Here is a 14694-nt window from a genome sequence, read left to right on the forward strand (position 1 = left end):
TGAGAAGGGGTACAATGGGCATTACATGTCTGTGGGTGACAGAAGCTCCCCCCACCATCCCTGGAGCTGTTTTTGTGCCATTAAACATCCCCTCCTCAGCTGGAACGTAACATGAGACACCGACGAGCAGACAAATATCTTTAATATTTTGCATTTTTAGCAATAATTTCTTCTTGATGCTCATGGAGAATCAGCTGTTAGTAGCAGAGCTTTGTATACCAACAACACTAAGCTGATCACATGACTGTACCATTGTCATATATGTATATTGTGCCCACATATGACGTAGCACCTTAGAGAGGCCAAAGTCATGTCCTTAACTGTCCCTCAGAGGAGCTCACAATCCATTCGTTCCAGATGTCTCTGTTTTAGAGAATGTTCCTCTCCTTCAGATCCATGTTCCTCTGTCCTCCTTGGTTGATATTTTAGGTGAATTTTTGTTCTCTACCTTGCTATTATTCCATTTGTTATTTTATAAATAATATAAAAAAGTATTTTTAGCCAATCATTTACTGCCAATTTATTTATTTTATGGTCTGCAAAATGTGGGTGTTGCGGGGTTGAGCTATTTGTCTACTTACTGAGCTAAAAATTATTCCACTTCTCTATATACAAAAGTTAGGAGGAATGTGGGAGGAATCTCATGTGAATATGGTGAGGACGCACAAACTCCATGCAGACAGAGTCAATGCCAAACTGAAGACCACCCTTTGCTGGCAATGACAGCCTGTAGTCTTCAACTCATGGACATCACCAGATGCTGGGTTTCTTCCTTTTTAATGCTCTGCCCGGCCTTTACTGCAGCGGCTTTCAGTTGCTGTTTGTGGGCCTTTCTGTCCGAAGTTTAGTCTTCAGCAAGTGAAATGCATGCTCAATTGGGTTCAGATCAGGTGACTGACTTGGCCATTCAAGAATATTCCACTTCTTTGCTTTATTAAACTCCTGGGTTGCTTTGGCTGTATGTTTTGGGTCATTGTCCATCTGTATTATGAAACGCCTCCCAATCAATGTAACTGCATTTAGCTGGATTTGAGCAGACAGTATGTCTCTGAACACCTCAGAATTCATTCGGCTGTCTCTGTCCTGTGTCACATCATCGATAAACACTAGTGTCCCAGTACCACTGGCAGTCATGCACGCCCAAGCCATCACACTGCCTCCGCCATGTTTTACAGATAATGTGGTATGCTTTGAATTATGAGCTGTTCCACGTCTTCTCCATACTTTTTTCTAGCCATCATTCTGGTAAAGGTTTTTCTTGGTTTCGTCCGTCCAAAGAATGTTTTACAAGAACTGTGCTGGCTTTTTTAGATGGTTTTGAGCAAAGTCCAATCTAGCCTTTCTATTATTGAGGCTTATGAGTGGCTTGCACCTTGCAGTGCACCCTCTGTATTTACTTTCATGCTGTCTTCTCTTTATGGTAGACTTGGATATCTATACTCCTACCTCCTGGAGAGTGTTGTTCACTTGGTTGGCTGTTGTGAAGGGGTTTCTCTTCATCATGGAAATTATTCTGCGGTCATCCACCACCGTTGTCTTCCGTGGATGTCCAGGTCTTTTGGCGTTGCTGAGTTCACCAATGCTTTGTTTCTTTCTCATGATGTACCAAACTGTAGATTTTGCCACTCCTAATATTGTAGCAATTTCTCAGATGGGTTTTTTCTGTTTTTGCAGCTTAAGGATGGCTTGTTTAACCTGCATGGAGAGCTCCTTTGACCGCATGTTGTCTGTTCACAGCAAAATCTTCCACATACAAGCATACCCCCCCCTAGCCTTTGAGTCAACTGTCCAATTACTTTTGAGCACCTAAAATGAAGTGATTTTGTTAAAAAAAGGCTTTAGTTCCTCACATTTTTATGGAATCCTTTTGTTTAACCCCATTGAATTAAAGCTGAAAGTCTGCAGTTCAACTGCGTTGTTTCATTTAAATAATTGTGGTATTGTACAGAACTAAAATTAGAAAAAAGTTGTTTTATGGACCTAACTGTATTTCCTACAAAATTAAACCTAAGCGGTCGGCATGGTATTGTGTCAGTATGGTGATGCTGGAGGCTGATTACAGTGAAATCTCTCCGCTATTCTATATTCCCCATCATAGCAGCAGACCGAGGTCTGCTGCATGGAGACCTCAGTCTCCTACTATGATGGCGAATATAGATTAGCGGAGGGATTTCACTGTAATCAGCCTCCAACATCACCATACTGACACCATACCATGCCGACCGCTTAGGTAAAATTTGTAGGAAAGGGAAACTGAATAATCTCTCACAACAAATCGCTGCTTTTTGTTTCCCTTCCACACAACTACTAAATATCTGCTGGATTTCCTATCATTTATAAAACATTGTTACATTGAACAGACTGAAGGACAATGAAATTAAGATTCCTGACAAACCACAAAACCATAACATTGGAACAAATTTTCCAGCTTCACTACTCCCAGGTGACGCAGAATTGGGCAGGTGGACTGAGGTGGCACTGGGCTGGGAGGGAAGGTGCAGTCCCAAGAAGACTGGCATCCTAGAACTCACTGAGGGACATAAGACCGTCACCTGAACATGACCAGCTGACACCAACCAACAACTCCCACTGTGCAACTAAAACTCCCAACATGCACACATCCATGCCCTGTATATAGATGAATTGATTGATTGGTTTCACAGTGGAGGAGTTAAGAATGTTTGGCCCTGGCTGTTATTTGGTCTCTGGCTCTGTCTGGAAGTGACCTTCACCGTGGCCTTAATGCCATCCAGCAGCACACTTGGAGAGAGATTAACTCCCTGTGCACTACTCTGACAGCCAAAAACATACATATACTGTTTCATTCAATCCATAACTGAACCCACCCAGCAATCCACCTGAAAATTCCTTCTATTTTTCATACTGAGCTTTTAGATCCGCACACTCGCTGTGCCCATTATGATGAGCTCCCGCCATTCTTGTGCTGAGTTCCTGGGTCTGTACACCTGCGGTGCCTTTTTTGAGGAGTTCCCACTCCTTTCTATGGGCTTCCACCATCTGCAGTGTAAGCTGGCTCTATCTGATCTCCTACGGAGCCCGGCTGTGTCAAGTATTGCCTCATTTGTGACCCTGATACCACCCAATGAGCCGTACCATGGTCATCACAAGGTGGCGCCACCCGGGTGACATCATTGTTTCCAATGTGCACACAATGAGCCACAACTGTCACAAAGCTGGACCTTGCCTTAACACCTGACAGAGGTTGGGGCCACAGCAGTGACTCACCATGGAATATGTTGCAGATATCACGTCAATGTGTCTATGTCATGGTCAGGGGAGCCCATTATTCAATAGGGTGACGGGGACAGTACAAAACCCTCCAGGCTGCAAGAAAACTGACAAGGCCAGATATTGTCTTACATCAGAAATGAAAGGGAAGTATAAAATTTAATACCAGCAGAATACATTGTGACACCAGCAGTGAATAAGAAGAATGAAACACAGCAGTGAATAGGGAGTGTATAATATAACACGGGCGGTGAATAGGGAAGTATACCATACATTATCAGCAGTGAATAAAATGTATAGAACCCAATACCAGCAAAATACATGGTGACACCAGAAGTGAATGCAGAGTATACAATGTATCAAGCTGATTGTGCTGCCCCTGAATTCCCCATTGTGGTTGTAGAGTTTGGTGATTGATTTACTGTGCACAACAAATCAGATATCTGTAAGAGCCTCATTGGAGTTCTCATTCCAATGCAGAACACATGGCAGTGTCGTCCATTCTCTTTATCTTCACCAGGTCTCAGCAGATTCTTTGCCGACACCTCTTCTGTTGGAAGATTTCACCTGTAGGTCCATTTATAAAGCAGTGAATCTGGCATTCATGGAAACATTCCCTGGGAGAGACTGTTTTAGGTTCATGTGTTTCAATGGTAGTATTTGATTGCTCACCGGGGAATGTTTCAGTGAATGGCAGATTCACTGTTTTAAAATACCCCCCTGTTGTCGTTTGTTTGGTGGAGAATTTCCCCGAGGCTCATTATTTATTACTTTTCTCTATATTTTTTCTTCAGTATTTAAGGAGCTAGGAAGGTTTATGCCCTGCTGTGTCCCCGTTGGGGAGATTCACCTTCTCTATTTGTCTAGGTGTCACCAGATAACCTAAACTTAATAGGTGTCTTCAAGATTATCTAAAATTAATAATTGTAGACATTTCCTCTCATTTTTTGTTGTCTCCCAGAGCAGGAAGTGAAGTGAAATCTTCCCAAATAAAACCTTACAGAGGATCTAATCGTATTTCAAAAAAGGAGAATAAAAGTGTGAGGTACACATGGGCATTATTACTAAAAAAAATGAGAACTGCAGTAAAAGACAACATGGCAACTCCTAACTCGCTAACCTTCATATGGGGGTTACATAGATTGTGAGGGTGTCAGGTTTGCATATCAGCGCCCCTCCCATTACAAAGGGAAGAGGTGACGCAATGAAATGACTGTGGCTGTGAAATTTCAGGAAGATTTTCAGCTTGCCTGAGCAGTAAAGGGCCCTGGGGGCTGCAGACAGGGGCCCCTGGCTGTTGTTGGTGTTCTTTTTTCTGCCGCTGCACTTGTTGGCTGCAGGAATCTCACTTCTCCACTTGAAGAAGAAGAGGCTGGAAAATGGCAGGCATTGAAGGAATGTTATTTGTGTGGAGCTGGGGGAGGGCCAGGCATGTGCGATACAGCTGGAAGCGGCCAGGGCACAGAGTGGAAGAAAAACAGAAGAAAAAGATGAAAAATAAGAATGTGAAGGATGGGGGGGGGGGGGGGTTGTGCCTCTACCTGCCAGGCCTGATGGGTATTAGTGTCACCTTAATGTGTTTATGGCCATCTCCATTCTCTCTCAAAAGGGATGGTGAGGGGGGTCAGCGCTCATTGCTGTGGGTCACTGAGATGACAATGTGCTCAATGTGCTGTGAGTAATGTGTGACATCGAAGGGACACTGAATATCCCCCGTGTCCGGTTCCACCCAGTGGGGAGAGAACACATATGTCCCTCCATCCCCCCACCAGTCTTTCATGTCACCATTGACCCACCTGTGGCCTGTGAGTGCACCTTATACCAGTGCAGCACCTACACTCATGGCTTATGTCCCTACAAACTGGAGGGGGTGACAGCCCCTGTATTGTGACCCAACGTTTAAGTGCTGGGTGGTGCGCCCGGCTAAAAGAGGGTGGGGAGATCACTGATATACAATTTATCTTACCACCAGTGAATGTATACATTATAATACTAGAAGCAAATAGAGTTCCCAGGCATCTGTGATCTGTGAGGGGCTCCCACCATCCCTGAGCCAAGTTCCCAGGTCTGTACACCTGCTGTGCCCATTATGAGGAGCCCCCACTATCCCTGCATTGAGTTCCTGAAGTTCCCACCTCCTCAGCTGGATATTTAATTTATTTTATATTAGGGGGGAAATGTCACAGCAGGGGATGTAACACACAAAGGTGGACGGGTAAAGAGCGAGGAGGTGGGTCAGGGTCTGTGTGTGGCAGTGCCTGGTATGTGCTGCTTCCTCCTTTCACCAGTCGGTCTTCTGTCTGCATTATTTCTTGTATGGGTTTTGAGTGACACCTTTTTGTATCTTTCTTCACTTTAAGCTCCTCTAAGAGTTCCCTTAGCCCCCATTTCCTCCTGCCTGTCATTGTGGTGTCCCTCTTGCCCCTGACCCCCTCATTCTCCTTCCCGGGACTCCTTGGTCTCGATGAACCCATTGTTATATCTCTTCATTCTTGTCACTTGTGTCTTCCTCCGACTCCCCCCGCCACCCTCGTCTGGTCCCTTTGTGATGGTTGAATGAGGCCCACACTTACTACATATCCAAGAATGTCTCACAGCAGAGTACAAGGCTGGCTGGGATGGGAATGGTAGAATCAGACAATGTTGAGGAAAGCTTTGTGCAGATAATTATTGGTGAAACCTAATTAAAGTAATTATTTAATATAATACCATAAATAATAAAAGTAATTGTATAATATATTAACATAAATAATGTAATTGTATAATATATAATATAAATAATAAAGTTATTGTATAATTTAATAATATAAATATTTAAAATAATTGTACAATATATTAATATAAATTAAAGTGACTGCAAACCTGAAATGGATGACAATTAATTATTGAGTGAAATATTTGTTTTCAATCCTTTTTTATATCTCGATGATGATAATCCCAGGAAAACTCTTTGCACCTATTTCCTGTCTATATGCGCTGCACGATGATATTTCTCTGGTTGTTTTCTGATGGTGACAGCATTGATTCATGTCTGTGTAATGATTATATGATATTGTGGGATGGGATGCCATTGGAGTTGATTTACTAAAGGAGTTTAGGCTGCTCACACAATTAGTTATCACTCTGTGGCAGATAATTTACTTCCCTACCCATAACCTCATCACATGCATGGCTCCAAAACTTTTCTAAAGCTGCCCTGACTCTCTGGAATCCTCTTCTACTATTCAGCTTGCTCCTACTTTCTGCTCATTTAAAAGTGCACTCAAGTGTCTCCTAACCCTTACTACTTCCCACCATTGCATATCCCCCTTCTATTGTGTGCCACATCCCCCTCCTCTTAGATTGTAAGCTCTTCTGGCACGGTCCTCTTCTCCTGTCTGTATCTGTCTGTCATTTGCAACCCTTATTTAATGTAGAGCGCTAAGTAAAATATTGGCGCTATATAAATCCTGTTTAATATTAATAATAATAATTTCCCCCGTACACATATAATGGGGTATATTCAGGACAAACAGCAGACAGTAAAGTGTTACTTCAGTCCGGATGAAGTTTGCAGAATGCCCCCAGGGTATAGTCACAGCTGTCAGCTTGGCTCAGGGATGGCCAGCTCATGGATTGGCATGTGGAGAAGGTCTGTTTGGGAAATAGATCTCTGACCTGAAAGAGGGTATTAGTGGAGGTAGGCAGTGCCCAGTACAGCAGCTGAACGTTGCTTCCTCATATCTCATACAATGCTCAGGGATCTAGCTGGATGATTCATTATATCAGCTAGAATTTCCTTGGTAAGATGCCCAGAGCAGTTATGGTCAATTCCTTACATACAGCTTCAGAACTAAACCTACTCAGCTTGTGTATTACTACAAAAGACTGTCAGAGACTGCAGGCATGATATAATGGACTGTCAGAGACTGTGTATATACTACAGAAAACAGTCATAGACTGTGGACATGCTGCAGAAGACCATCAGGGACTGTGAATATACTACAGGAGTCTGTTAGAGACTGGAGGTGCTGCAGAAGACTGTCAGAGACTGTGAATATCCCGTATTATAGAAGACTGTAAAAGTAGAAGACTATAGAAGACTGGTATAGACTAGACATGCTGCACAAGACTGTCAGAGACTGTGGACACCTTGCAGGAGACTGTTAGAGACTGTGGATCTACTATAGAAGAAAGTTATGTGAGAGGAAGTAATGCATTGTGGCTCCCCAGAGCTATGGGCCCTGATCTCTGCATTAGTACTGAAATATGTACATGACGTGGTATAGGAAGAAATATACTGATATTGAGGTAAAAGAAATAGGACTATGAGGGTGACAGATGTGGGTTACATATTGGGAGGAAGGGCATATATCCTTTCATATTACAAAAAACAAATATAGGAGATTTAAATCTAGAATTGGGAGTAGAGAGGGTATTGGGGTGAAGGAGGCTGTGTATTAATTGGGGTTCAGGAACTGAATATGGTGACATTGGGGTGTGGGCACCAGATAGCTGATAATCCCGCTGCATTGATGTCGCCATTGGCTGCCATTTGATGGGTGTTGGCACCAAGAATTGGGAGTATTTGGAGAATTGGAATTCGGTAGCATGTGTTGTGCATAGCAGATCTGAGGGACTGATGCTGGGAGATTTTATTGGTTGAGCTCATCCTGAAAGGGGGCTCAGAGGGCTTTGTGCAGTGAGATCTCAGGTGAGGTCTGCCAGAGGGGGGTCACCTGGGTGTGAAGAAGAAGTGGCATAAAGTAGCAGACAGAGTAGACTGAACACTTGTTACATTCTCCTGCAGCCGCCCCCTCTCCTCCCTCTGTGTCTCTGGGAGGGAATTAAGACTCAGTCAGGAGAATTCGATGCTCACCTCTCACACAGAGCCGGACCTCACAAGACAGCAAGGCGGGTGGATTGCTGGGGTATATTACACAGAAGTTACCCCTTCTCCTTAACCCTTTCCATCACTTCAAGTATGAGGTAGGTTATGCTCTGTACGACATTTGGGGGATTTTAGGTTGGCCAAGCATGGGATGCGTTTTATTAGACTTGGCAAACATGAACGAAGATAAATTCTTTGCACGAATAAGAATGGGAGATGTCGCACAGAAGGATATAGAGGGATTGGGCAATTGGTTGTTATTGACTATTTAACAGATTTGTCATTGTTCTCAGGGCAACGACTGAAACTAAAAAACGGCCAACTTAAAATTATAGCCAAGGACAAATGCAGAATACATCGATCTGCCCATAGACAGCAGATATCTGGTATAATTGGGGGGAGCTTCATCAGGACAGGTGTCAGGACCAGCTAAATTCTCCTGTTATTGGGGACTGAGCTTTTCTTTGGAAGAGGATCATTTTGTCTAGGTGGGACTGAAAAGGTAGGAATTGTCTGGTAAATCATGCTGTGTATAAAAAAAAAACTTACTAATATTCAAAAATTAATTGGAATTGTTCTGACCATTCATGCATATTGAACATTCACTAGACAATATGAAAAATTGTCCTGTTTGTCACCAGCTTTAAATCCTATGATAAGACTGTTAGCTCTTGGACCAAGGTGGGTGGGTCCAGATACAAGGCTGGTATGAGTTGTGCAGTGATGGTGTCAGAGGGATGTGGCTGGCTCTGTGTACATTGTGTTTTTATTGCCACCACATGCCCATTATTTGTGAATCTTTACTAATGTCTTTATCTTTGATATTATTTTCAGTAGTGCAGAGCTGTGGTATGTGTGTGCTGTATATGACTGTAGTCAGGTTGTCGGTGCTATGATTCTGTCATGAGATAAATGTATATTATTGTGTGTTTTGTGTTATACACCGAGCAATGTTGCTGCATATATTTGGGTACAGGTTGTATGTTTATGCTGGAAAACCAGGCAGATTATTTACTGTACTGAGAACTTTGCAAAGTGACTGTGAGTTGTATATAAAATTCCATCCATCTGCCCCATTGCCTATGGCACAGGGCTCCCCCTGACCCCTCTAAAGGAATCGGTCAGCTAGGTCATGCAATAGTACTGCCCGGGTCTGGTCTTTGTAGTCCCTATGATGATCTTTGTATATCTCGGTCATGGTTACATTTATTTATAGTTAGCTATTTATCTTTACTACTGCTTTGTTATCATAACCAGAATACAGAATTCTAAGCAGATGTAAATTGCATACAATCTGAGATTCATTGGCAGGTTTCCTGAGGGGTCAGTCAGGCAGAATTAGCAGCTAATTCCACTATATGACCATTTCTATCCCTAGATTAGCGTTCTCTGGAGAACATTGCCACAGCCAAGCGATTGTGTAAATTCCTGAGACTATAAAACCTGCCCTGTAAGGGGGGGTGCTGTGACTGTAAATACCCCCTCCAGCCCTGCACACCTGACATCTATAAGAAGTTGGAGGTCATATTGGGGCCCAGACAAGCAGATTGATTATAAAATGACTCAGGTTCAGGTGCAGCGGTCTCACTTCACAGAGGTAACTTATCTCATTGCCCCCGGAGACCTGCACCAGCCGACGTCAGAGGGCCCATACACAGCCCCTTTCCCAGAGCCAACAATACAGCACTGTAATGTACGATAAATGTCAGGACCTCAATATTATGGCACAAAATTCCAGGAAACAAAACTCACATTGTTTCCAAACCTTTCCAGAAAAAAAAGTTGCAAGTTGCAGCAGAGTAATCCGAAACTCTGCGAACAATATTCATCCTTCAGTCTGCCTTCCCTGTTATTTCTAATAAGTTAATCATTACTAAAGAAAACTTAGAATACAAACTTAATCTTTCCCTCTACAGCTGACCCGGTACCGGGCATCAGATTTGCTCTTTTCTGAGTTTAATCTCCCAAAGTATCCCAAGAAAAAGCTGCGGAATGAAGCTGGAATGCGTATTGGACAGATTATCGCATCCAATCAGAGAAGCCCTTTAGATGATAGCTCTAAAGGAGATTGTACAGATTGTAAGGTGTGTGCTGAGATTCGGTGACCCCAACACTGCTGGAATAAACAATGACACAAATGACTTCCTATAACAGCACAAAGCCGGCTATGAAGAGCTGTTACTGCCGCTGGAGTCAGGAAAATAAATGATAGATTGTAGCCAACAATAATTGAATTGATTCCTGTATGGCATGTACACTGTACCACCAGGAGGAGGAACTACAAGTCTCAGCATACACATCGATAGAATGATGAGGTTTGTAGTTCTGCAGGGGCTGTGCCGTGTGCTACAAATTGAAATAATGTCTATGATAGGCCAGCAAACATACCGTATAAAAGAGGAAAGGTTCTTGAAGTGACAACCATGTAGAATTTTATTGTAAAAGCACTGTCATAGAGTTTGATAAACCAACGCTTCCCACCCTTCCTCAATCACCGCACAATATATATGTACTACGGTATGGAGTGACGGTGACTTTGTCTCCTGTTTCCTATGTATTGAAATATTTTCCAATAAATCATCCCAATAACTTGCAGAAGAAGCGAGAAAAAGATATAAATTACCGATATGAATAATCGATAGCCGATCTCAGTGACTGCTGTTTCTGAACATTCACATTTGCAGCGCAGTTCACCCCATGTTACAGAGGCTTTTTTACAAATTGGAGTTTCCAAAAAGAATCCTTCATATGAAATAACAATTATAATCACCTTTCTAGGATATGTTCACAAAATAGAACATTTCACCCTTGCTCCCCACCTCTACTCCAGAAATGTAAATGGAACTCCCTCTATCAGATGTACCATTAGGCAGACATAATTATTGTGGCCCCTGACTCTCCTCCTATGTAAACTCAAGTTGTGAGCATACGCTGCCATAAAAGTAAGTTGCGGCATGGAGCACCGATGTTTACACATGAGGATAGAAGATATCTACCTAATGCACAACCAAGAGAGTCATTTCCATTTCTTACAGTACAGGTTGGGGGACAAAGGATATGTGTACAGTACAATGATAATGATAGTTGTGCACACTTCATGTACTTACCGTATGTATATAAAATGTAGATTTATGTCATGCTTTAGCTGTGGATGTTCAGATCAGTGTTTCTCAACCAGGGTTCCTCCAGAAGTTGCAATTATCAATTTGTGTCCTCAGTGACACCAATCATGTTTCTGTCTATCTGTAGGAGGAATTCCTCCCACTGACCACCACACTAATGTACTGTGAGCTGTGGATATAGTTATTATAGAAGGGCACCTGAGGACCTGAAAGTTGGGTCAAGGGTTCCCCCATCTTGGAAAGTTAGGGAGAGGCTGATTCAGCTATTTAGAACATCCAATGACACTTGTTAGGAAATTCTGCTCCATTTTCCTGTCTGCTGATGAATGTATATCCTAATCAGCCCCAGCATCTCAGAGGAGATCAGTATTGATCAATGTTGATTGGTGAGTCAGTTTTCTAATTGATAATCCCTCCTAGGAGTGTCTGGTCAGCGGTCCTGTGACTGACCCCATAGACCTGAGATTATCATCCAATCTTTCAATGAATGGCCAGATCAATCCCAGTGTCATCTGCATTACAAATAGGTTCAGAGGCTGATCTGCTGTCCTTATTATATATAGAGATTTTCCTCTCCCCATTATTGAGAAGCCTTGTGTACATTTTATACATATAAAAACATATTTGTACATCTGACTGATCAGTGAATGTTTTTACCATTCAGATGTTTTTTTAAACAGTAGAAACGTGATTTATTATACCCGGCAGAGGAGGTGCACATGGGGAAGGAAAATTTTGGGTGAACACAAAATTCCCCATTACTCAGCATTGCAAAATTAAAACATATTTTCTAAGGTTTTAATAAAGCTGAGGGCTGAGCTGTACTGAATTAAAAATATTTGCAGCAGCATCATTGTTAGGTAAATGCATCATTCGCGAAAAAAGTGAGGGCACAGTGTGCCCATGCATGCCGGCCCCACTACACCCCTGGTGTTTGTAGATGTATGGACATTTCTCTATGTATACAAATACAGCTGAATACTACAATATAAAAATACTATAGACGTCATCGCAGGTCGCCACAAGCGAGTGGTGACCTGCGACGCCCTTCTCTATAGGGGTGCACAGCAGTTGGTGCCAATTGGTCATTCATCAGTCAGCTTTTGTAGATTGATGAACTGCATTGGGGGACCGGTTACACGTCAGATTTTCACCTAAGATGAGCACGGCCGTTCATCTCCGATGAGAATTATCTAACGTGTGTATGTAGCGTTACAGGGTGACATCCAAGTACTGGGCATTATTAGCACCTGCCATAAATACAACATTTCCATAATTTTTTTAATATTTAATCTCTGTGCTGATGATATCTTCTGGCCACTTTAAATCTCCATGAACTCAATCCAACTTTGGCTGCACCTCTTTGTTCCTTACTGGATTCCCGATAGTGGCCACTATGGCCCATATCTAAGCAACGTGTGTCTCTATGGCAACTTGTCTCTACCAGGGTGACAACACAAAGCAATCAATAGACAGGGCCAGAGTGTTGTCACCCTATAGCAAAATTGTCTGAACCAGGCCTTTTATTGCAGAATCACCAGGATTATCAAGAAATCTGAAATTCCAAAAGACTGAAAAGATCAACAAATCTTAAATCTTATTTGAGGTATTATTGATTGACTTTGCTTTACTTTAAAAATGAAATATTGATTTTAGGAGGACCCTTAATTGTCTGGTCCCTGCTGTTAAAAGGGGTCAGGCGTGTACAGATGTGTCACCGAGAAATCTGACAGTTTATTGACAAATCAGAAAGAATCATTTCCCTGGACACAACACCCAATATAAAGGAAGATGGATTGGTATAACCAGAGGGAAGCAGAACCAATAACATCAGGGACAAAGTGATGACCTCATAGCTGTGACATCATCAGCGTATACATGAGATCAGACTCCAGCATGCAGAGAAGTTTTTTGGAACAAGATGCGATTTTCTTTTCCTGTTCCAAAACTTTCGTCTGAAACCATCTGAAAAGATTTTCACAGGAGGATCTGGAATGTTTGTCATAAAATCAAGGCGTTCTTGGCAGGCTGGATTAATATTTTTCATGATAAAAGGCAGTTCTGCTAATTCTCCATCTCCCTATAATTGTGTGCTGTAATATCTGCACATTTCAAATAAATCTTCACAATTAGAGTTTTATGGAATTATTTCCCAGCCTTATAATCATCCCATCCTCCTGATCTATCAATTATTCTTGTAGTTCTCGCTCATTGATGCACCTGAGATTAATTACCGGCTGTCTCCTCACTGTGTTCAGTATATAAAAATGTTCTATAAAGTCCAGATTGCTCCATATGTCTGTTCTATATTAATCCCCCCCCCCCTATATGGTTCATAACTGTCTGTGCTATCAGGGAAGGGTTAAACAATGGCTGGCGCCACGCCAGGTGCCCATTTAAACTTAACAACAAGATCAAAAGAGAATCTTTCTTTGAAACTGATATTGAAGTTGTTTCAAAAGGCAGCGCCTCCCCCTCCTAGTCTGTCCCCCTCTCTGCCCTATCTGGAAGTGGCTGGGTAAATCATTGGCTTATCTTCTATACTGTACAATGGTGGCTTCACCTCTTCCACATTTACTACAGACAAGGAATATCAGGGAGCCAATAATCATTCTATTAGATCGTAAGCTCATCTGGGCAGGGTACTCTCTTCCTGTGTCATTGTTATTATAAATATTATTACACAGTATTTATATAGCACTGACATATTACAAAGCACTGTACAAAGTTCATAGTCATGTCACTAGCTGTCCCTCAAAGGAGCTCACAATCTAATGTCCCTACCATAGTCATTGGTTTTTAATACAGTCTACGGTCAATTTGAGGGAGAAGCAAATTAAGCTAACTGCATGTTTTTGGAATGTTGGAGGAAACCCACACAGACACGGGGAGAACCTGCAAACTCCATGCCGATAGTTTCCTGGCCGAGATTTGAGCCTGGGACCCAGTGCTACAAAGACCAGAGTGCCACTGAGCCACTGTTTGTATCTGTCTGTCATTTGCAACCCCTATTTAATGTATAGCGCGGTGTAATATGTTGGCACCATATATACTATACTAATACAAAACTGTATAATATTAATAATGATCATTATTCAAACATGGATTTGTATTCCTCGTATTGTCTGATGACTGGAGACACCATTTCTGCTCCATTATCTCCAGATAATCAGAATTAATAACACCTATAGAACCTAAGCGGGCTGTCATGTATGGAGAGGGTGGGACAAGCGAGCAGCAGCCCGCTGTGCTCCCCTCCATAGCAATGCACAACAATCCAGGACTGCTGCATACATTTTCAGACATGACTGAATCTCTACAGGAAAATGTACCAGTTTGCTAAGGGTTCATTTTATAGAAGCACAAAGATTTCAGAATAAAACTAAAATATGAGTAACCAATGGCAGTACAGCCTTGATCTGAGGCAACCAATGGCGTTATAGCATCTGTGGA

The 14694-nt window shown here is 42.3% G+C and overlaps 1 protein-coding gene across 1 annotated transcript in view; it reads left to right on the forward strand.

The window, feature by feature from the left end:
* Positions 1-9677: 9677 nt before the first annotated feature.
* Positions 9678-14694, forward strand: part of SEMA3B (semaphorin 3B) — a 24745-nt gene continuing 19728 nt past the window's right edge. The window contains exons 1-2 of the mRNA XM_072420963.1: positions 9678-9716; positions 10036-10198. Coding sequence (XP_072277064.1) covers positions 9678-9716; positions 10036-10198 — 202 coding nt within the window. The remainder of the gene's footprint in view (positions 9717-10035; positions 10199-14694) is intronic.

This window comes from Pyxicephalus adspersus, chromosome 8, assembly GCF_032062135.1.
Source record: "Pyxicephalus adspersus chromosome 8, UCB_Pads_2.0, whole genome shotgun sequence".
NCBI classification, from domain to species: Eukaryota; Metazoa; Chordata; class Amphibia; order Anura; family Pyxicephalidae; genus Pyxicephalus; species Pyxicephalus adspersus.